Consider the following 22,610-nt stretch of genomic DNA (forward strand, 5'->3'; position numbering starts at 1 on the left):
TCTCACCTCCATCCTTGGAAAAGTCTTTGAAAAGATTATTATGGATCATATTTGTGGGAGTCCAGCGGGAAAAATAATGAATCCATGCTGGTTGCATAGCAGGTACATCATACCTGACTAATCTGGTTTCATTTTATGACCAGGTCACAAAATGCTTAGATGCAGTAGAGGTGGCTGTTGTTTTCTTGGATTTTTGGAAGGTCTTCAATATGGTATCCCATCTTATTCTGATAAATAAATTAAGAGGCTGTGACTAAATGTTTACACGGTTCAGTGGGTGGCAAACTGGCTGGGGTGGGGGTCACACCCAGAGAGTGGTAGTAGACGGGTCAGTATTGACCTGGAAGGATGTGGGTAGTGGGGTCCCACAGGGCTCAGTCCTTGGACCTGTACTATTCAATGTCTTCATCAGTGACTTGGATGTGGGTATGAAGTGTACTCTGTCCAAGTTTGTGGATGATACTAAATTGTGGGGTGGAGTGAACACTCTGGAGGGTAGGGAACGATTGCAGGCAGACCTGCGCAAGTTAGAAAAGTGGGCAGAACACAACAGGATGCAGTACAACAAGGACAAATGCAGAGTGCTACACCTAGGGCGTAAAAATCCAGTACACTTACTGGCTAGGAAATGACTAGGCCCGTACGAATAGGCAGCCATTCAATTCGGCTTCAGATCCAGCCGCTTTGGATGCCAGGGATCTGATCCAGAGCTCCAGATCAGTTTCCTGCTTCGATTCGGCCGAAGCGGCTCCAAAGCTTTGGAGCTGCTTCAGAGATCCAGCCATAGGGTATAATGGGGAATCAATGAAATATCTATAACATTGTTGTTTTGTGTCTGATTTGGATGAAACTTGCAGAGGTGGTAGCCTCTGCTGAGGGCATGAGGCCTACGAAGTGTCAAGAAGATAGGTGCAGGGGTTTGGGGGGAACTGCACCCCAAATTCTTGAAAGCAAAACTTGTGTCACATGTATGTGTTACAACACAGGGGGATGAAAACTGCAGGGATGGTGGCCCCTGGTGAGGCAAGTACTCCAAGGTGATAGGTGCAGGGGTTTGGGGGGAACTGAAGCTCAAGCTGTTGACATGCAAAACTCATGACATAGATGACCATGTGTGTTAAGATGCAGTCCAAAGCCTTGCACAGCCGTAGAAATGACCCTCTCAGCAGCACAGAAGCGGAAAGGGATCTTAGAGTCACAGTGAACTCCAAGATGAACATGAGTTGTCAGTGTGACGAAATCATCAGCAAAGCTAACCGCACTTTATCATGCATCAGCAGATGTATGACAAACAGATCCAAGGAGGTGACACTTCCCCTCTATGCGGCATTGGTCAGACTGCACAGTTGGAGTACTGCGTCCAGTTTTGGGCACCATACTTTAAGAAGGGTGTGGATAGCTTCAAGAGGGTCCAGAGGAGGACCACTCGTATGGTTAAGGATTTACAGGCCAAGCCCTATAAGGAGAGACTAAGGGACCTGGACCTCTTCAGCCTCCGCAAGAGAAGGCTGAGAGGTGAACTTGTGGCCGCCTACAAATTTATTAGTGGGGTGCAGCAAGATATCAGAGATGCTTTTTTCACCACAGGCTGCCTCTTGGGTAACAAGGAACAATGGTCCCAAACTGACAGAGAGCAGATTTAGGCTAGACATCAGGAAAAACTTCTTCATGGTAAGGGTGGCCAAAATTTGAAATGGGCTTCCAAGGAAAGTTATGCTCTCCCCTACCATGGGGTCTTTAAGAGAAGGCTGGATAGGCATCTGGCTGGGTCATCTTACCCCAGCACTCTTTCCTGCCTAGGCAGGGGGTCGGACTCAATGATCTGTTGAGGTCCCTTCCAACCGTAGCATCTATGAATCCCTGAAGAGGGATGAATTAAGGATGGGTCTAATGATTTCTTTCCACAGGGATCAATTTCCATATAAAGCCAGGAAACTGAAGACTGGCACTGAAGACCTTACAAGCAAGGTATGTTTCCCTTTCTGGAAAGGCTTTGTGTGTATGTGTGTGTGTCTGTCCAAAAAAGGAAACACATTTTGCTTGTGTATAGTACATAAAAAGACTTTAGTGAAGCAACTTCAATATGTACCAGCTCAGGATCTGGTCTTAGATTTTAACACATACTATGCAGTTAGAAGAGTCTTTCAACTGCTCTTTTAAAAGCTCTGTAAACACCTGCAAAATCATCTAGAGAGCAAAGCCATATTTTCTAGAGTTTATTGAACTATTCCACAAAAAAGAAAAACACAGATGAACACTTCTCTGAGTGAAATGCAAAATGATTTAAGGACATATTTTAGATTAGTCATATTCTAGGTATATTCTGCTTTGATGAAATGGCAGTGCCAACACATGCAAAGACAGATATTGCTTCTAACAGATGGAGTCACTTGAGACTGTGGGGGCTCAGAGACAGTACAGAAACACTAATAAAAGTCAATTAAGACATTCAACAACTTGTAAGTTAAATACTTTTGTGTCTGTTAATGGGCTCTCAGATTCCATGCATGTATTCCTTAACTCAAACTTCTTCTCAAAGCCAAACCTTCTTACTAGGAAGGACGGGGTGGGTCTGCTGTCACTGCACCCTAATTAGAGGGGCTGCTTCTTCTGGATCGAGGGCTGTCTTGTCCTTTTCTCTCCTCTGATTCACTCTTCTGCTCAGCCTCATCATTGCCCTTTTCTAGAGACACTGCTCTTCTCCAACGGGCAGCTTTATACGTAACAAGCACACTAGCAGAAACTACGAGAACTGAAACAAAAAATGACAGGACCAACGATTTCCACCAAATATAACTGGAATCCTGTGCTCCGGGAACTAAGAGAAACAAAACAAGGAAAAGAGAAACGTAAGACACACAGGACACAATTCTAGCCTGTTTTCCTCCAGGCCTTTTGGTAACGAAATATGTGTCTGCACCTAATTTACCCCTTACACTGACTGCACCTGAACATGTAAACCAGCAGCCCAACTGCTAAGGTGAAGTGAAGCTGCTTTGTACCAAGTGATTGATACTCTCAGCACCTAAAACTGGCCATGCACAAGAAAGATCACTTAAGCAAACATGGTACAAAATCAGCATAGGGAATCCTACCAGAACCATCTACTCCAAATGAGTTATCTATACCTCATTCAGCCCTGGATGGTGTTTGGGTATCTAAAAGACAATTGTTATAATTTATGCTAGAGCCCAGGCCCAAATTGGGATTCAGAGAGTGTAGATCGTAACCTTCTACAGCTCTCCAGAGCTGCATTCATGTTTGGACTTAGCCAAAGATCTGCGTGACACTGTTGGAGAGAAGAATCTGGCTCCTTCTCTCTCTCCCTCTCTTTCATATATATATATATAATGAACAGCAGCAGCTGCTTCAAAGGTTGTTAGTTTTCCCTGTACAGTTGATTAAAGATACTTTGGAGATTCTAGTATTTCCAATGCCAAGCACCCCGGAAATATGCAGGGTGGACTCTATTATGCAAGCTTTAGGTGCAAAACATGGGAAGTGATAGTGTCTCTACTCAGCACTAGTTAGGCCTCATCTAGAATACTGTCTGGAGTTTTGGGGTCCATATTTTAAAAAGGACATGGAGAACTTAGAGAAGGTCTAGAGGCAGGCAACAAAAATGATAAAGGGAGGCAAGTCATACAAAGAGAGGCTGAAAAAGCTAGGCATATTCAGCTTGCAGAAAAGGTACTTTAAGAGGGGACCTGATAGCAGTCTTCAATTACTTGAAAGGCTGCCATGTAAAAGGAAAAACACTTTTTCTCTCTTGCTGTAGAGAGTAGGACACAGATCAAGGCTTGAAGTTGCACTGAAGTAGGTTTAGATTGGCTATCAGGAAAAACTTCTTCACTGTTAGAACAGTGGGGCAGTGGAATAGACTACCTAGAGGAACTGTGGACTCTCTATCAGTGGAGGTTTTCAAGAAGAGTCTGGACACCCACTAGTCAGGATGATCCAGGCATAGGTATAACTGTGTTCTACTATGGTTATTTCCCATGCTTCTGGGATTTTCTGGCTGCTGCATGGGACTGCGAGGGAATATTTTTTTCTCCTGCTGCTATATGTCAGGTTTTTTTAAGCTTTCCATTGGGTGCTTGCTGCAGCCAAGGCTGGGAATATCAACTGGGATTTGCCAGTGCTCCTGCTGGGACTTAAGCCAAGAGGTTCTTGGCTAGAGGGTCTTACCCTTCTGCTCAGGGTCAGACCAACTACTAAATTTGGGGTCAGGAAGGAATTTTACCCCCATGGTCAGATTGGTATGGACTCTGGGAATTTTTGCCTTCCTCTATAGCAGGGGGTGTGGCCCTCTTCCTGGGATCTCTCAAGTGTATAACAACATTTGTGACAGCAGGATGTTGGCTGCCACAGTCCCCCTGCTTTATGTGTGACAGGTTAGGGTGTCATGCCTTGTGTTATGTCAGAGTTGACTGTGTAGTTTTGCTAAGAAGTAAGACAATGGATTTGTATAGGATGGTTAGGATAGATTCATAGATGTTAGGGTCGGAAGGCACCTCAATAGATCATCGAGTCCGACCCCCTGCATAGGCAGCAAAGAGTGCTGGGTTTAGATGACCCCAGCTATATGCCTATCTAACCTCCTCTTGAAGACCCCTGGGGTAGGGGAGAGCACCACCTCCCTTGGGAGCCCATTCCAGACTTTGGCCACTCGAACTGTGAAGAAGTTCTTCCTAATGTCTAGTCTAAATCTGCTCTCTGCTAGCTTATGGCCATTATTTCTTGTAACCCCCAGGGGTGCCTTGGTGAGTAAAACCTCACCAATTCCCTTCTGTGCCTCCATGATGAACTTATAGGCAGCCACAAGGTCGCCTCTCAACCTTCTCTTGCGGAGGCTAAAGAGGTCCAGGTGCCCTAGTCTCTCCTCATAGGGCTTGGCCTGCAAGCCCTTAACCATACGAGTGGCCCTTCTCTGGACCCTCTCCAGGTTATCCACATCCCTCTTGAAGTGAGGTGCCCAAAACTGCATGCAGTATTCCAACTGCGGTCTGACCAGCGCTCGATAGAAGGGAAGTATCACCTCCTTGGATCTATTCGTCATGCATCTGCTGATGCACGATAAAGTGCCATTAGCTTTTCTGATTACTTCGTCACACTGACGACTCATGTTCATCTTGGAGTCCACTAGGACTTCTGCTTCCGTGCCACCAAGCAGGTAATTTCCTAGGCTGTAGGTGTGCTGGACATTTTTCCTCCCTAGGTGCAGCACTTTGCATTTCTCCTTGTTGAATTGCATTCTGTTGTTTTCTGCCCATGTCCAACCTGTCCAGGTCTGCTTGTAGTTGTTCCCTGCCCTCCGGCGTGTCCACTTCTCCCCATAGTTTTGTGTCATCCGCAAACTTGGACAGAGTACACTTCACTCCCTCGTCCAAGTCGCTGATGAAGACATTGAAGAGTATCAGTCCAAGGACCGAGCCCTGCGGGACCCCACTGCCCACACCCTTCCAGGTCGATACCGACCCATCCACTACGACTCTCTGGGTACGACCTTCTAGCCAGTTCGCCACCCACCGGACTGTGTAGTCATCCAAGTCACAGCCTCTTAACTTGTTCACCAGTATGGTGTGGGATTGGGATAATCTTGCCCTGGATTACCTCTCAAGGTCCTTCCAGCCCTGCTTCTCTATGATTCTAAGCGCAATATTCAGCCATGTGAGTACTTTGAAACGTGACTGACAGAGCTGTAAACAATGGTGCCTTTGGTAGTCACCCGTTTTCCTCCTTTGTGCTGTAAAATGCTTAGAGGATCCCCCTCTCCCCTCCTGGCCAGGAAGCAGACTGGGTGCAGTGAGTTTTCTGCAGAGGGAAAGAAATTCCTCCAAGGGTGCGCAGCCTAAGAAGCGTTGCCAAAAGCTGCAACTCAGGCACCATTGTGACATTTCACTGTATACTATGTCCTCTGATAAAGACTACAGCAAATACTGTGAAATACTGTGAAATACTGTAGTGTGCTTTCACCTGGTGTGACCTTGCAAATCCACGAAGCCAGTTCTGAGCAGGGAGATGAAATCAAGGTCCCATTTACAGGTTCAATCTGAATACACAAATCCTGAGCCTCTTGGAAACCCCTGAAAACCAAAGCAATGAAATGTATCTTTATATTAATCTGGATTTCCTGACCTCAAAGTCACAGCAACATTCCTCCCTGATGTCCTCCCCCAGTAACACTGTCACCCTTAGGTAAAGGAAAGGTGAAACTCATGAGAACGAGAATTTATTTTACCAATGAGGCACTTCGGTGTCTCTACCAGGCATGATCCAGGTTTTGGACTGGAGATTATGGCTCAGCTTGAGTAACCAGCTTTTCTTAGAGATGACTTTAGCAATCCACCTCTGCAAATAATAAACAAAAGTGGTACTGTAGCAAAGATGATGCCTACAATGTACACCTGGATAACAAGGAGAGATCCCCAAATAACTAAATAGATACAGTCTCATTTTGGCAGCAGGATGGCACATCCAAGTCATGAGGCAAGTTTTTTTCATTCTTAATGCCAGTTAAAAAGAAAGAGGCCATTTTAATATGTTAAGAGCCCAAATCTGCACCCATGGAATTTTGATTTAAAATGGTAACAGGTGCAGGAGGTTCAACCACGTACAGATCAGCTGCCTGACCATAATGAAGTACTAAACCTAGAATCTTTTTTAAAAGGATGCTGTTAGACAGTTTAGAGCCAACATTTAACTTGCATTAGATGGGAATGATCTTCAGGTCCTGGTTCTATCAAATTATCTATCTAAACATCCTCACTTTGAGTTTTCTGTACTGTTCATTCATAAAAGAATTTTCCCCAGATAACTGCATAGCAAAGTTGTTTTTAAAACTTCATTTTTTTCTTAAACTCTCTGCCTTGATTTTCTAATTAAAGACAGAAAAAATGCACCTTTCAGTTGTGAAAAAATTCAATACAAATTGACATATACTCCTTCACACACACAGAAAAAAACCCCATCACACACCATTTTTGTAGGGCATACATAGCTCGAAATTTTTAGTTTCTATTCAGTCCCTACTCAGACAAACTCCCACTGATATTAAAGGGAAGCTTTGACTGAGCCGGTACCTCATGCTTTAGCTTAGTGATAGTATTTACTAGTAACATTTAAAGCTGCTGACAGACGTGAAAAAAGCACTTTACTAGACGAAGCAGTGCGTTAGTTCAACTGCAAAAGAGGTCTCCTAGGCTTTTTTATTTCTTTACTTTTCTCTGCAGTGTCTATATAGATCATGTTCTTCAGTGGGGCTTTTTGGTGCTTTTATCTAAAGTTGATTCAATCAACTGTTAATTAAAAGTGCCAAGAAAGCCCTGCTGAAGCGCCCAATCTATACAGACATTGGGCAAGCCAAGTCCAACTAATGTGATGCCTCTTCTGGGCATATGCTAGCCTTGGTGCAGGGGCACATAGAGTTTGAAGTAAAGTGTTGTTTTCTTGGGTTTTTTTTAAAGTCTGTAAGCAGCCTAAGTGTTGGGCTAAAAACCCATATTCAGTGCTGTACAAATACAGAGTAAGAAAAAAACTGTCCGAGGCTCAGAGAGTTCACAATCTAAGTACAGGTTTGTTTAGCTGGCTGGCAAACCCTATGCTGACAAATCCTGATCTCAACAAATCATAAGCCATGTCCTCACAAAGGGAAAGAGTTCGTAAATAAACAGCAAGCCTAACAGAAGTGAGGAGTGGGTTCTTTAGGTACATAAAAGAAAAATTAAGCAGTGTTTTTCAGAGAGGAAAAAGAGATCCAATATGCTGGGATAAAATGATCATTTCACGGTTTTAAAAGATAAATATTAAAGAATACATTGTACACGACCTCTTTATTAATAGTTTTATATCTGAGTGACTGACCTGTTCTTCTGCATCTTGTAATTTTAACAGCTGGGACCCTTCGTATTGACCACACATAAATTCTGCTCCACTCTTATTCAGTGCCCCAAAAGGAGGAATATAATAACAATTTCCATTCCAGTATTTCCAAAAGGGGAAACACATCTTGCTTGTAAGGTCTTTTTGAAATAGAAGACACAAATTAAAAGGCACAAAACTCATTATACACCATCTTGTACCCATACCACCAGTCTTCAGTTTCCTGACTTTATACTGAAATCGATCCTTATGCAAAGAAATCATTAGACACATACTTAAATCCACTCCTCTTTAGAACAGATTTTATTATAAACACGTTTCAATTCTATTAACATACTTACACGCTTCCCTGAATAAGCAGCTTTCTTCAACCAGGGTCACATCAGGCTCTCCCTCCCCTCCCCCCCAATGCAAAGCTTATTCAAGGGGAATCTAAATATCATTATTCCTTTCTATCCATCCATTAGTCAGAAATAACCACCTGCTATGAAACCTAGTCAGGAAAAGACCAAGCTAAAAGGTTGAGTTTTATAATGTATTTAGAATGCTGGTCAACAGCTCATAAAATGGTCAGACCAAAATAACGAACCTCAGCAGAAAAGGGAGCCCAACTCCCTTTGCTGTCTTACTCACCATATTCACAAAGCTCTAATTTCTTAATTTCGTGACAAGTCACTGCACCATCACACAACCCTGTGATTCTATTGCAGGTTGTATGGCTGAGACAGCGTGGGCACTTCTGTTGGCAATACATACCATACCGTCCTTCACTGCAAGCTGAAAAAAAATTTTTTTAATCTTTACATTTAGCTTTCAATTTTGGCAAATCCTGAGTGTTTAGACATATGGAGAAGGGGGGAATGAATGAATGAATAAATGAATGAATGGATGGGTTTGCACAGGTACGTATGTCTACAAGCACTGCACTGTACCATATAAGCATACCCTAAACTTCTTTGGGTCTCAGGTTTCCACCTGTAAAATGGGGAAAATACTACCTCCCAAAGTCCCAGGGGTACTAAATAAATACACTAGCGGTGAAAGCTGCTCAGCTGCTTTGGTAGCCATGGTCATACAAATACTGGAGATAGCTAGAAGGCAAATTGAGATTTACTTTCACAATCTGCCATTCAGTTGACTTGACACAACTCAGGGCTCAAACATGCCCTTAAGGGGCAGTGCAGCATGTGCTTGCAATAAAAAAAAACCTGGATTATGGCCTAAACCAGGGGTTGTCAACCAGGAGTTCTTGGAAAGGCCCTAGGGGATATGCATGGGTGGGTGGGGATGAAGCGCTGCCCCCACCACCCTGCACCACCGCCTCCCAGGAGCAGGGGCAAGGGGGAGGGGGACAGGAAGCTCACATGCCCCCACCACCCATCACCTTGTGCTGCTGCCATTCTGCATGCAGCCAGCACCAACACCCTCCCCACACCCAGCCGTGTGCCACCCCCTCCCCTGCTCTGAATCCGGCTGCCGGGGGTATACTGATTAAAAAAGGTTGAAAACCCCTGTCCTATACTGTTGGCAAAACTTCTGATTTTTATTTTTTTCCTCTCTAAAAACAAATGCATCGACTTTCTTCTTAAAACAAAGGACACAACAGAAGCAACCCACACAAGCATAAAATGTTCAAAGGCAAGGATGCTCAAAGGCAACTGGTTGGTTTTTCTCTTATTATTTTGTGTTGGCTCTTACTGCTCAGACTTGATGATGAATGCCTGGCCATCTGGCTATAACATCACTCTAATTCTACCAAAAATACTCAAAAGCATTTATGAGCAACCTTACAAGGCAAACCACTGTGTTAAGGGACAAGGTAAAAATACAACTCCTACAGGCAATCAGATTACAGACACTTGAGGAACAGAGACAAATTAAAACAAAAAGTAATCAGTCCTCTGATTTACATTTCTATGAGCATATTTACAGCATGTATAGCATTAAAGAAGTACATAGTTACCACTTTTCAGGTACACAGCAACATTTCTTTTTCTGTTGAAGATCAGCTCTTTACCACTGACAGGTATGTAACTTTGCCCCCAGTAAGTTACTCCAGAGCAATCAGCTGCTATGATACAGGCTGACATTGCAACCTCCAAGAATGTGTATGTTAATCCTCCTAGCGGCTGCAGGAGCAGCATTCTGGGGTATTTCCAAAAAATGCCATTACCTGAAAGATTTAAAGAAAAAAGAAAAGAAAAGCCACCCTTCATATTCTGTGCATTTGGTAACTCCAGTCCCTTACTGGACCTTCTGTTGGGTGAAAAGTGACTGGCATGCATTAGTAAAACAGCGGTACTCAGATTTTTTTTGTGCATGGAAAAGCATAGCTAAATCTCAGACAGCGTACTGACTAGGTACCGATAAATCCCATCGTCTCACACCTGATTTTATTCGTGGGTTGGGAGAAGAAAATTTTTCTTGCTATTTTAATTACTACTTGGTTCTCAGCTTTGAATGAACTAAAATAAACTCAGCTGAAAACATTCTCCTCTCCCTGCAGAGGCAGCGACTGATGTCAAAGGGACATTAGCATTTCTGAACACAAATTCCAAGAGCCTGGCAAAGGACTTCCCGAGTTCAGTGATCTGGCTATCTTTAAATCTTTGACATCAAATATGCTCTGCTTGAATATTAGCTTTCATTTAAGTAATTTTAAGAGATTATAGTAAACTTATGTGGTGATATGGGTTGTTATGACAACACACAGTCAATTTATACATGTTCTCTGGGTAGCATAGCCTGCTAGCATGCAAATCCACTCTAATGATAACCTGTAGATCAAATCCAGTTGAATTTGTTTCTAAAGCATAAACGAAGCCACTAGAGGGCCACACAATCTCCCTATTACACAAATACACACATGATAATATGCACTTGAGATGTCAGTAACTTAGGCTTTGGTAGTGTTGAGCCACGTGATTGGCACACACTGGATCAGGCATGCCATTCTACTGAGCAAAGGACCGTGTTAACACATAGATGATAGACATGGTACACACACGATAGAAAGACCAAACGAACTACTATACAAACCAAAAAATGAAAATCGCTGCCTACAAAGTGCTGGGTGTTTTTCCAGCAATCCTGTTCTTTGACTGCATTAAGCCATTTCACCCTCTCATTCTCACCAGGTTCCCCTTTCCTTAAAAATCAGAAAATACTCTTCAACCCGCCCACCCCAAATGAATGGTTTTGCAGGTTTCTAAAGAAACAAATTTTCCTTAAAAATGAACATAAACTGAGTATCTGAATTGTTCTCATCGTGGCATGTGTTCCAGCATTTCCAAAACCTCCTGAACAAAAGAGGCTAGCAGTTGTTTCCCTGAGCAACCCAAAGCACAACACTTGGAAACACTGTTCTGAAATTAAGCCTAGCTCATTAGGTGGTTCATGGGAAATCATTGCAAATACTTTTTCAAAGCCTGTTGATTTTTGAATTTCAACTTTAGATGAAATAATGGATTTCTTCATTATCACTCTCTTTGTTAACAAATGATAATCCAAACCACAGTGACCTTGCCTGCTGAACTGCCGTTCTGTTCATAGAACTGCATGCATTAAATCCTTCTAAATTTACATCATGTGACACCTTTTGATAAACCAAAATGTGAGGCTACCCAATCTCATCCAAAGAGAAGCTATAGCTGCATGCTGTCTCCAAGCTCTGCACTTTCATTCCAATGAGGCAAAATTTGTAAAATAAATGCAATCTGCCACTTAACCATCCCCAATGCTTCAAGCTTTCCTGCAAGAATTTATTTACCACAGCTTAATCTTTACTCCCTCCTCTCAAGAAATAAGTTGAAAAATCAAAAGCTGCAGAGCAGGAAAAGCCTACTTGGAGCATGATTCCTAACCTGGTGTGGAAACACTTTCAGAATCCTATTATACCTCAATCCTGGGACAGTGCAGACCTGATTTAAAAAGCAGTCACTTGTGAGAGTGAGGGTTCCCACCACCACCCACCAGAGATGAGGAGGTATGTGGGGCACAAATGATCCAGACAGGGAACTGGTGGGCCTAACTGTGGTATTATCTGATTGCAAATGGAAGGAGGGTTAGCTGCACCCTGAAAACAACAACCACACATTACCCCACGCAGCCAGCACAAGCACATGTGTCCCAGAAGGAACTGCTGCTCAAAAGTGGATTGAGTGCCAGGACACCCCTGGGGAAGTACAGCTCTGAATCAGTGCTGAGGTGAACACAGACAATCTGCCCCTTCCAAAGAAGTCTGCTTTGAATCACCAACTCAGTGTGGTCACCCTTGGTCCTCATGGTTGCAGAAAAAAATTCCTGCCCTCATACATAACCCAGGCCAACCCTTGTTTGCTTGCAGAAAAATTTTGTAGCTGGATATGGCTGCAGAGATTTTTTTATATAACCTAGCTAGACTGATCTGATAATTTCAGTTCTCTTGCAGCCAAGTTCTGTCACTTTATTCACATAACTGTAGTCTGTGCGCATTTCAAAGTAGGTTACTACTGGGCACATAATGGAGTCAGGCTTTGTACATATGCCATGGAGAATTGAAACTGTAGTATACATTGTGTGACAATATTCACAGGTCAGGAAGGGATTTAGCAGAGTGCAGTCAGATAAGATAAGAGGAACTGAATTATTTCTTACCTTCATTTCTCTTACAAACCCAGGAAGCTGAGGATGAGCAGTTAATTTGGTTCAAGCTCCCATTCGCAGTTAGCTGATCACAAGCGGTCAAAGTGGTATTTTTGGTGTGGCTTACCCTGAGCAATCAAAACACACCACACTGGAGGTTAATCACACCCAATGGCATGGAAGCTAAGCCTCTGGTGCAGAAAAATATATTACTTCAGAAACAAAATGGTCAGGCTAACCCTCTCCCCCCTGTCCCTGCCGCCCAAAGAAAGACTAAAAACTGATCATAGAATCATAGAAATTAAGGGCTGGAAGGGACCTCAAAAGATCATTGAGTCCAACCCCCCTGCTCTGGGCAGGAATCAAATTAGCAAATCAATTGCTCAAGGGAGCAATCCTGGATGCGCAAGCAAAGTCCATCCCATCTCGGAGGGAAGGCAGCAAAAGGGCACAGCAGCCCCCTTGGCTCTCCAGGGAACTGGCGGACCTCCTGTGTCTTAAAAGGAAGACCTACAAAGGATGGAGAACTGGATCCACCACCAAGGAGGAATACTCTGCTCTGGTCCGGACCTGTAGAGAGCAAACCAGGAAAGCCAAGGCTGCGATGGAACTCCAGCTAGCTACAAATATCAAAGACAATAAAAAGTCCTTTTTTACATTTGTGGGGAGCTGGAGGAGAAGCAAGGGCAACACTGGACCCCTGCTGAACCAGATGAGGCAACTGACAACCGATGCACAGGAAAACGCGAACTTACTAAATGGGTAGTTTGCATCAGTTTTTCACCAGTCCCATGGGACATCCCTGCCCACTATGGGTCAGGGAGGCCCGGGTCAGGGAGATTCCTTGCCCTCCATCGAAGCTGATCTCGTGAAGGAACACCTTGACAGGCTGGATACCTTCAAGTCAGCCGGCACTGACGGGTTACACCCAAGGGTACTCAGGGAGCTGGCAAGCATCATAGCTCAGCCCCTGGCACTGATCTTAGAGAGCTCTTCGCGCTCTGGTGAAGTGCCCGAAGACTGGAAGAGGGCCAATGTCGTGCCTATCTTCAAGAAAGGAAGAAAAGTAGATCCGGCAAACTACAGGCCCGTTAGCCTGACCTCTATCCTGGGGAAGGTCTTGGAAAAGATTATCAAAGGGGCCATCCTTAACAGACTAGCTGAAGGCAATATCCTAAGGGATACCCTGCACGGGTTTGTTATGGGTAGGTCTTGTTTGACCAATTTCATTTCCTTTTATGACCAGGTGCCTTATCACCTGGACAATGGGGAAGAGATTGACATTGTATATCTTGACTTTAAAAAAGCCTTCGATCTGGTATCCCATGATCACCTCTTGGCTAAACTGGCTAACTGCAGCCTTGATCTCACCACAATCCGCTGTCTGGGGAATTGGCTCCGCGGTAGGACCCAGAGGGTGGCAGTCGATGGAAGCCAATCGTCTTGGTGCGCGGTCACCAGTGGGGTCCCTCAAGGCTCTGTCCTAGGGCCTATACTATTTAATATCTTCATCAATGATGTGGACATTGGTGTCAGAAGTGGACTGGCCATGTTTGCTGAAAACACCAAACTCTGCGGTAAAGCATCCACACCTGAGGACAGAAGGGTGATCCAGGCCAACCTTGACAGGCTCATGAAATGGGCGGACGAGAACCTGATGGTGTTCAACACCGAAAAATGCAAGGTTCTCCACCTTGGGAAGAAAAACCTTCAGTATGCTTATAGGCTCGGCAATGCTATGCTGGTTAGCACTACAGATGAAAGGGACTTGGGGGTCATGATTGACCACAAGATGAACATGAGCCTTCAGTGTGATGCTGCGGCTAGTAAAGCAAGCAAAATGCTGGCTTGCATCCATAGATGCTTCTCAAGCAAATCCCGGGACATCATTCTCCCGTTGTACTCAGCCTTGGTGAGGCCACAGCTGGAGTACTGCATCCAGTTTTGGGCTGCACAATTCAAAAAGGATGTGGAGAAGCTTGAGAGGGTGCAGAGAAGAGCCACGCGCATGATCACAAGTCAGGATAACAGACCTTATGATGAGAGGCTGAGAGCCAGGGGACTCTTCAGCCTGGAAAAGCGCAGGCTCAGGGGTGATCTGATGGCCACCGATAAGTTTATCAGGGGTGCTCATCAGGACCTAGGGGAACATCTGTTTACCAGAGCACCCCAAGGGATGACACGATCAAATGGTCACAAACTGCACAGCAACCAATTCAGGCTGGACATAAGAAAGAACTTCTTCACTGTCCGAGCCCCCCAAGGTTTGGAATAGACTGCTGCCGGAGGTGGTTCAAGTACCCATGTTGAACGCCTTCAAGACACATTTGGATGCTTATCTTGCTGGGATCCTATGATCTCTCCTGACTTTCTGCCCCTGGGGCAGGGGGCTGGACTCGATGATCCTCCGGGGTCCCTTCCAGCCCAAATGTCTATGAAATCTATGAAATCCCAGCAAGGTGTCTATTCAGTCTCCTTTTAAAGACTTCTAAGGTTGGGGACTGCACCACCTCCTTGGGAAGTCTACTCCAGATTCTGGTCACCCTTACTGTAAAAAAGTTCTTCTTTACATCCAACCTGAACCCATCCTCTAACAGTTTATGGCCTTTGCTCTTTGTCCTCCCCTGGGGCGCCCTAGTGAGCAGTTTTTCTCTCAGCTCCCCATCAACGGGCAGAGCAGAGTTTTCAGTCTATTTGAGCATCTGAATGCATATCACAGCACACCCAAATATCCATGTTACACCTCCATATGTAGAGTTTCAAGTCCCGCCTCAGACTTTTGGGTCATGAGTACCTTTTCTAAATGCCCTTTTAGCCTTCCACCTCTCTCTTTTGTGACATTTAAATATTTGTCTCAAAGCTTTCAAGACTGCCTATTTTTACCATTGATGAATTTCTCCAAGCTCATTTCCTCCAGGACATGCCTTTTCCATCTTATATGTCTCACTCTGTCAGAGCCAGTTATGATGGCTATCAGCCATGGGGAGTTATCCATATTGTAGCAGGGCACTAGGGTGCCTGCTACTAGAAGTGCTGGGATGACCCTTCAGGTGCCGGTTGCTGAGGCAACCAAAGGGAGCTAATGGCTTACACCTGCCTAGCCAGCTGAAGGAAGGGGCAGGGCCTGGCCCCTATAGAAAGCATAGGAAGGAGGCCAGAGGCAGTTCCCTACCAGCAGCTAAGGATGAAGGAGTTCCCTGCCAGAAGAGAGAAAACCTGAATGCCAGAGCAGCGTTGGTCACCGTGGTAGGAGAGAAAACCCGGTAGGCCTGAGCATAGTTATAGCTAGCGGCTTATGTTTAAGTTGTTGCCAAGAGGCTGGTGTTTATGTTACGGTTTATGTTTGCTATTGTTACACCGGTGGTTTGGGTGAGGCTATAAGGGGATGGAGGAGGCCTCATAGGGGACTCATGGTAGAGGACCCCAGCCCCAGTGAGGGCACAGTGTTTGGGGGGGTACAGACCCCAGCTCCAAAGAGGGGCGGCTGAGAAACCCCAAAAGAGGGGGTAGTGGTGTGGGGAGCCCTGTGGGAGGGCAGCATTGCAGAGAAGAGCCCCAGAGAGAGACAGGGCCACGGAGGGCCCAAGGGGGTAGGCCAAGAAAGTGTTGTACACGCGTAGCCCACAAGGCTTGGGTATGCAGAACACCCAAAGCAGAACTGTAGCCAAGCAAAAGAAAGGTAGCCTCCCTATAAAGAACTCACATACAAAGTCGTGGCAGGCGAGAATAGGAGGGTGCAAGTCCGAAACTTGGCACAGTAAAGAAGGAGAAAGGGGAGAGCACAGCGACCCTAACGTCGCTCCTGTCACACACATCAAAGAAATACATCGCTGCAATAGGCCCTTCCGGCCCACGTCAGCAGATGCACAAAAACTGAATGCCTGTCCCACAGCAATTGCGGAGCAGAACTCCATCTCATTTTTCAAAGGAGAACAGTCCTGTTCCAGAAATCCTGTTCCAAAAGCTAAGATAAGGGGGGAAGGCAATGGTCTCCAAAGAGGTCCTTGTACCAAATGCATCCGGAAACACAACTATAACTGGCCACTGTATGGCAAGAAGGTGCCTTGTATACTCCCTTAATCCACAGAAGAATTAATCATAACCTGGGCCTACATTAGCATAGGAATTAAATCATCCTTTTACATCTGGCAGTGGTTTCTCCCTGATCCCACCTGCTGGATCTCTCAGTGAAGGGGGAAAACTGGATCCCCTGGGAAACAGGATGAGGAAACGTAACTGCATCACAGAGTAATCAATACAGAGCCTGAGCTGGGGAGAAGGGACAAAGAACTGCTGGACCACTATCTCTCACTGGAGAACAAAGGCAGTTAGACTCCTAAGAGATACTTGGTGCCTTTGAATTCCTCACCCGTGTCCTAATCCAGCATAGTTGTATTTAAGTCAATGGAGTAAAATGACATCAGCTGAGGATCTAATCCTTTACATATATGGTTTCCAAAACCTGATTTAGATGTGATTTAATACCCTTGTTGATGAAATAAGCAAGTTGCCTTACAAAATATGCTGATTCTTCCTGCCCGTGTTTTCCTTATCCCTTTGCAAGGAAACCACTGAGGCAATCCACGCAGGTTTGTTTAACACAGAGGTGATCCAGGCCTACAGGACAGAAACAAGTGTATGTTATAGAACAGGTTAATGACAGACGAGTATAAGAAGAAGAGGCAGATTTATTAATGGTGTCCTGCACATAACACTTGAACTCTGAGAGGGGACTGAAACCAAAAGTCTGACTGAGACGTGGATCTGACAGATGGCTCCCTTCTGTAGAACATAATTTCTTACAGAAGTGTGGCAATTTCAAAGGATTAGGCTGAACACGGCCTCACTTTCCTGGTATGTTCTGCAGTGGACTGGTTTAAAGATTTTTAAGCCAACCCAGAATGATGCTGAGAAGTCATACACTCTTGTAACAAATCTTATGGCATCAGAGCCTCTTCACACTATGCTTATTTTATTACAAGTTCCATGCTTGGAAAAATAATGTGTGGTACAGCACAACCTGTTAATAAGCCCAAATATGCAGAATAGTGGGAATTGATGATACCAAGATTGGCTTTGTGAAATGCAAACAGCCTAGATAAAACAGTTACTAGAGTTTAAAGCATGCCAGAGTCTCTCCCAGTGGTACCTGTCGCAGATTTAACTCCCACAATAAACAGAAGCATTTTCCAAGTCTATTCTAATACTATACTGCATTAGTTTTACAGTGAGCCAATGACAGCCAGCATTAAGTTTTATACAGCTATGAACTAAGGCACTCCTGCCTAGTTATCACGGTAAGAGACTAAGTGTGGCACATGGACTGACAAAGAGGTTGTTCATGCTACTGTCCCATAAATCTATACTGTTTGGGTTAGATATGCAGACCTCACCCAATGCTGCAACTCGCAGCTGCTTAGGTCTCATAGCAAGAGTACATATAGCTTGATTTTTCTCATTTAAACACCTGTAAATAGCTCAAATTACGTCCCTAGTGTCATTTAAGTGAGATCACGCTCACTATCTTTCCAAGAGACCGTGTGCTCAACCAGGTCCAGCTCCAGAGTTTGATCCTCATTTTCCAGCCAGGCAATGCACAGATGCACGAGGGGTAAAACAGATAAAGTATCTTTCAGGCTTGAAAAGCTCTATGTTTGTTTGTATGTATGGGTGTTTGCTTGTGGTAGAAGAAGAACCAGTGAACCTCAATTTTCACTTTTCAAAATTCTGCTCAAATGACCATTGCTCTTTCCATTACGATTAGCAGTCTGAATTTTAGTTTCAGTTAATTTGGTTTTAGCAAAATGTTGCTCTGCAATTTTTCACTACATAAAGTTCACAGTTCTGCACTGAGTGACTGACTATTTCTGCAACTTCTTGTGAAAACAGTTCCACAGCCCTGACCATCCCTAGCACAAGGTTCTGATGTGCTGGAGTTTAGCTTGCAAGCACAGCTCAATTAGCAGCCCTTAATGCTAATAAGAGCTCTAACATGCTAGATAAGTCAGCTATATGTACTAACATTTATAAGGATTTTGTCTGGAAAGGAGGTATCTGTGAGGGAAAACAGGAAGACCTGTTTTCTGTGCTTACAGAGTGCCCATTTTCCATCTGTGACCACCATTTTTATCACCACTTAGAAACAGAAACATTTTACCTCTTCTTCTGCACTGTCCAATACAAGGAGATCAGTGCCATTATAGGCAGTGCAGAAATTCTTTGCTTCTAGCCAGGTTGAACTATTAGTTTCTTCTATATAATAACACCTGCCATTCCAGTACCACCACCCAGGGTTCTCTGGACACTTCAGACTGACCACACCTAAGGTACAAATGGCAATATATCAGCGTTTAAAGCAAACAGAATACTCAGAAAAATTCCCTGTTGGAAGCAGCATGCCCAACCCCTTCTGTGTTTAAAAAGAATCCAGTTATCCAATATAGTAAAACATGGTACACCTGTAATAACTGAAATCAGCAAACTTGGCCCATTTTTCTAATAAAGGTGGAGCTTAAATAACCTTGCTGTGCACCTAATCCCAAGGCCCACATAAAGCAATGAACATCTTTCCACCAATTTCTGGATCAGTACATATACCTGAAAATACAGGGCAGGGGTGGGAAGAGTATCTTAAGACTGGGAATTAGATATAAAGCTGACACGTGTACAGCTTCCAGTGAAAAAAGTTGTCAAATCAAAAGCAAAGAAAAGAAAGTGAACAGTGGCATAACCTAGTGGTTAGAGCCAGGGGCTTGGTTCAATTCCCACAGCTTTGCTATTGCTGTTTTGTGATGCACCAAAACTGTGAGTGCCTTAACCTGCACACGTTCCTGTTTCCCCTTGCATAAATCAAATATATTAATGTGGGCCTCAAGGGAGATTACAAGTCTTGATTAATGAGTGTAAAGTGCTTTCAGATCTTTTGATGAGATGCTGTACATAACAGCAAAGAACTATTGATATCCACAGCACGCCAAAGCCAATTTTGGATACAATTTGCAATGCTGTATACCTCTACTCCAGGTATGTTGTTCCTAACTGTCCATATGGATTGGGATGCTGCCACCTCATTTGATGCAAAGTGAGGAAAAGACCAAGATGATGATGTCTTGGGTTTGTCTGTAGCTTTCTCTAACAGAAAGTGCAAATAACCCCATGGAGTACTGATTTTGGGAATACCAAAAGTTACTGGGACATTTTAGAAGTACAATTTGTCTCTATAAGAATGACAGCTAACGCGTCTACATTTGATAGCACCTACAGCCACCAGACTAATAACCAATATAATGAAATAAGAAGTTTACTCTATTCCCTCTGCCAGCCCTGCCCTTTGGGGTATTATATCTGGATGTCAAAAGAGAGGATAAGGTCTACAGCTACTTTTTGCAAACGATCTTCATTTTCACTTGCCATGCCAATCCAAGGGTTTCTGTTTCCAGGGTTATACATTTTACCTCTTTGGCACTGTTGTGCCACATATTTCTCTGAACACTGTAAGTACTCAGCACATTCTCCAGTGAAAGGGTTGCAGTTTTCAATTTTATTACAGGTGCAACTACCCTGGCATTCTGGACCATAGTATCCTGAGGCACAGGCTGTAAAACAGAGAGCAGAGAGACAGACACATTAAGGAAGACAAGAATCTGAAATCAAAACAATGGGTGAACCACTCTTTATAATGCGCATCCCATATTACAGGTTTCCCTCGATTTATGCAGGTTCTGTATGTGCAAATTCACTCTTATGTGATAACCCTTTTTATGCCAAAAATGTATTATATGCAAAGTAAATTCACTCTTTATGCGATCGGTGTGGAAGCCCACAGTCAGCTGCTTTGTGCAGTGCATTGTGGGAGTGACGCACACCAAAATACAGTCTCCTGTGTGGATCTGTGTTTCTTGCTCATTGTCTGCAACATGTGTTTCTGTAGTTCTGATAGTGCCTGGTGCTTGTGTGTACTGTCTGCAGCTGGTGAGTACCAAAACTGTCTTGTAAAAGCGGTAGAAATGGGTCTGGGGGTCAGTACAGTCAAGGTCCTGCAACATATCCCTATTTATTACATTGTAAAGTGGGTTCCCTTTATGTAAATTTAAGTTATACACCATCCGGGAATGCATGTACAGCATAAAGCAAGGGAAACCTGTATTTACATGGAAAAGATGTAAATACCACTGAAACTAATACAGACACATCAGAGCTGCTGTATAAAACTGGTACAGCTCAGATAAATCGCAAGACTAAGATCCAGGGTCCATAGATTCCCTGTCCCTCTTTCCATGGGAGTAGATTTTTCCAAGCTACTTGCATCTATAGTGGTACATCAGCACCTCAAGATACACCATTCCTTATATGTTGGGATAACACTACTCCTTGTTTTTGACTGCTAATAACACCTGGGTCTAAAAGCAGAGTTAGAGAGACATTCTTAAGGTTAAGACTCAGGTGTGTGACTATGTATATGCATGTGTATGTCATTCCTGATTTTTTCAGCTTTGTGTCTTGCTTCATGTTTTGACCAGAGAAAGATCCAGGAATCCTGCTCTTTGAAAATCAGGAACAAGACTGGTTCGTTATTTGCTCATCAAAAGTCAGTGGGACGCTTATTCTCAAACCCATATATACAGTTTGACTGTGCCTTTTCCCAGGAACTCAAAATATAATTATAGCACTGGATCAAAAGTAAACTGTTAGATACTTAAGGCAGAAGCCAGGTCAGAAGCAATACTGTTTTGTAGCATGCACTGTCTTGGAAATCCTTCTCACTTCTTCGTACTAGTTACAGTTGTCAATGTAAGGATCTTATAGGCTTAAAACTAAGATCTGGGATTCTTGGATTTGATCCTTGGATTTGGCAATGTGTCACAGTTTTTATTACTTCTCAGTTTCTCCCTCTGTTAAATGGGCACATCACACTACATGTAAAACTAACTGGAAGACCCAATCTGTGAATACCACAAAAAATTATCTAGCTAGAAAGAGAACTTGACTCCAGGGCAGCTTGAAATGTGACCTGAATTCAGAGCAGTGACATGCACCAGTGTGGCTGAATAGCTTTTCTTGTGCCAGAATAGGAAGATCAAATTGCCTTCCAGTAGCCTGGGCCCAAGGAAGTTTGTCTGAGATCAAAGGCAGTTTACTCACCACCCACAAGGGACATTCTTCAATATTCTTCAACATACCCGATTTTATATAAACAGCACTTTCATCTCCAAGGGCTCCACTGATGAGCAGAAGCCGGGTGGCAAACATAGTTCTGTATTCTCCTTTGATCGTCCCAACGGCATTGCAAGTGCTTCGCTGAAATCTACAGAGCTGTACAGCTTCCAGTGATGACTGGTAGGAAGAGTTTGATGTATAGGTGCCAACCACATAATATCCTTGGAATTCCTGGAAATCGATCATTCCTATAACACATACATTTGCTTGCTTGAGGGGTGGTTTTATTTTTTTACTTACATATTCTAAAAAGCAGATACACGTCATTATGTATAAGTTGGGAGCCTAAAATCAAAATCACAACAATGTAAATTGAACTGCATGCCACTCAAAGCCAAGATGATTTAAATTAGGGCTGACAAACAATTTAAAAATTTCATCGCAATTAATTGCGATATTAAAAAAAAATAGCTGCAATTATTTGCAATTTTGATCACACAGTTAAACAATAGTCAGAACCCACCTCACCCAACAACCCAGAGCCCATGCACCCTGTGGCTCCTCCTCACCACCACCAACAGCACACAGCCTCAGCCCCGACCCTGGCCCACCTTGGACTCATGCTGGCCGTGCGAAGAGCCCCGACCCCGGCCCATCCCGCTCCTGCTCCTGCTCTAGACTCAACTGCTCATGCTGAGCAGCAGCAGCAACAACCAGGTGTGGGGAAAAAAGCAGCCTCTCCCCATCGCCACTGCTGGGCCCTTCTTGCTGCAGCCATCTGGACCCCATGCCCAGGCTGCCCTGTGGCTCCACCGCTGCCCCCGAGTGGCCTGAAGCCAGCAGTGACGGTGGCAGATTAGAACTGCAGGCCAGCCCAGGCATGGGCCCCTGGCAGCTGCAGCAAGTAAGGGGGAGAGGTTGTGCTGAGCAGCAGCTTTTGGCCAATTGTC

General features: G+C 44.1%; 1 protein-coding gene across 1 annotated transcript in view; it reads right to left on the minus strand.

Annotated features, from left to right (window-relative positions):
* Positions 1–2,203: 2,203 nt before the first annotated feature.
* Positions 2,204–22,610, minus strand: part of LOC132243211 (uncharacterized) — a 62,396-nt gene continuing 41,989 nt past the window's right edge. The window contains exons 23-33 of the mRNA XM_059733522.1: positions 21,684–21,908; positions 19,959–20,099; positions 18,662–18,825; positions 17,021–17,121; positions 12,517–12,632; positions 9,845–10,054; positions 8,515–8,658; positions 7,864–8,021; positions 6,242–6,351; positions 5,977–6,086; positions 2,204–2,818 (exon numbers count right to left, since the gene is read on the minus strand). Of these exons, the coding sequence (XP_059589505.1) occupies positions 2,589–2,818; positions 5,977–6,086; positions 6,242–6,351; positions 7,864–8,021; positions 8,515–8,658; positions 9,845–10,054; positions 12,517–12,632; positions 17,021–17,121; positions 18,662–18,825; positions 19,959–20,099; positions 21,684–21,908 (1,709 nt within the window). The 3' untranslated portion in view covers positions 2,204–2,588. The remainder of the gene's footprint in view (positions 2,819–5,976; positions 6,087–6,241; positions 6,352–7,863; positions 8,022–8,514; positions 8,659–9,844; positions 10,055–12,516; positions 12,633–17,020; positions 17,122–18,661; positions 18,826–19,958; positions 20,100–21,683; positions 21,909–22,610) is intronic.

The sequence above is a fragment of the Alligator mississippiensis genome, chromosome 9 (genome assembly GCF_030867095.1).
Source record: "Alligator mississippiensis isolate rAllMis1 chromosome 9, rAllMis1, whole genome shotgun sequence".
Classification (NCBI taxonomy): Eukaryota; Metazoa; Chordata; order Crocodylia; family Alligatoridae; genus Alligator; species Alligator mississippiensis.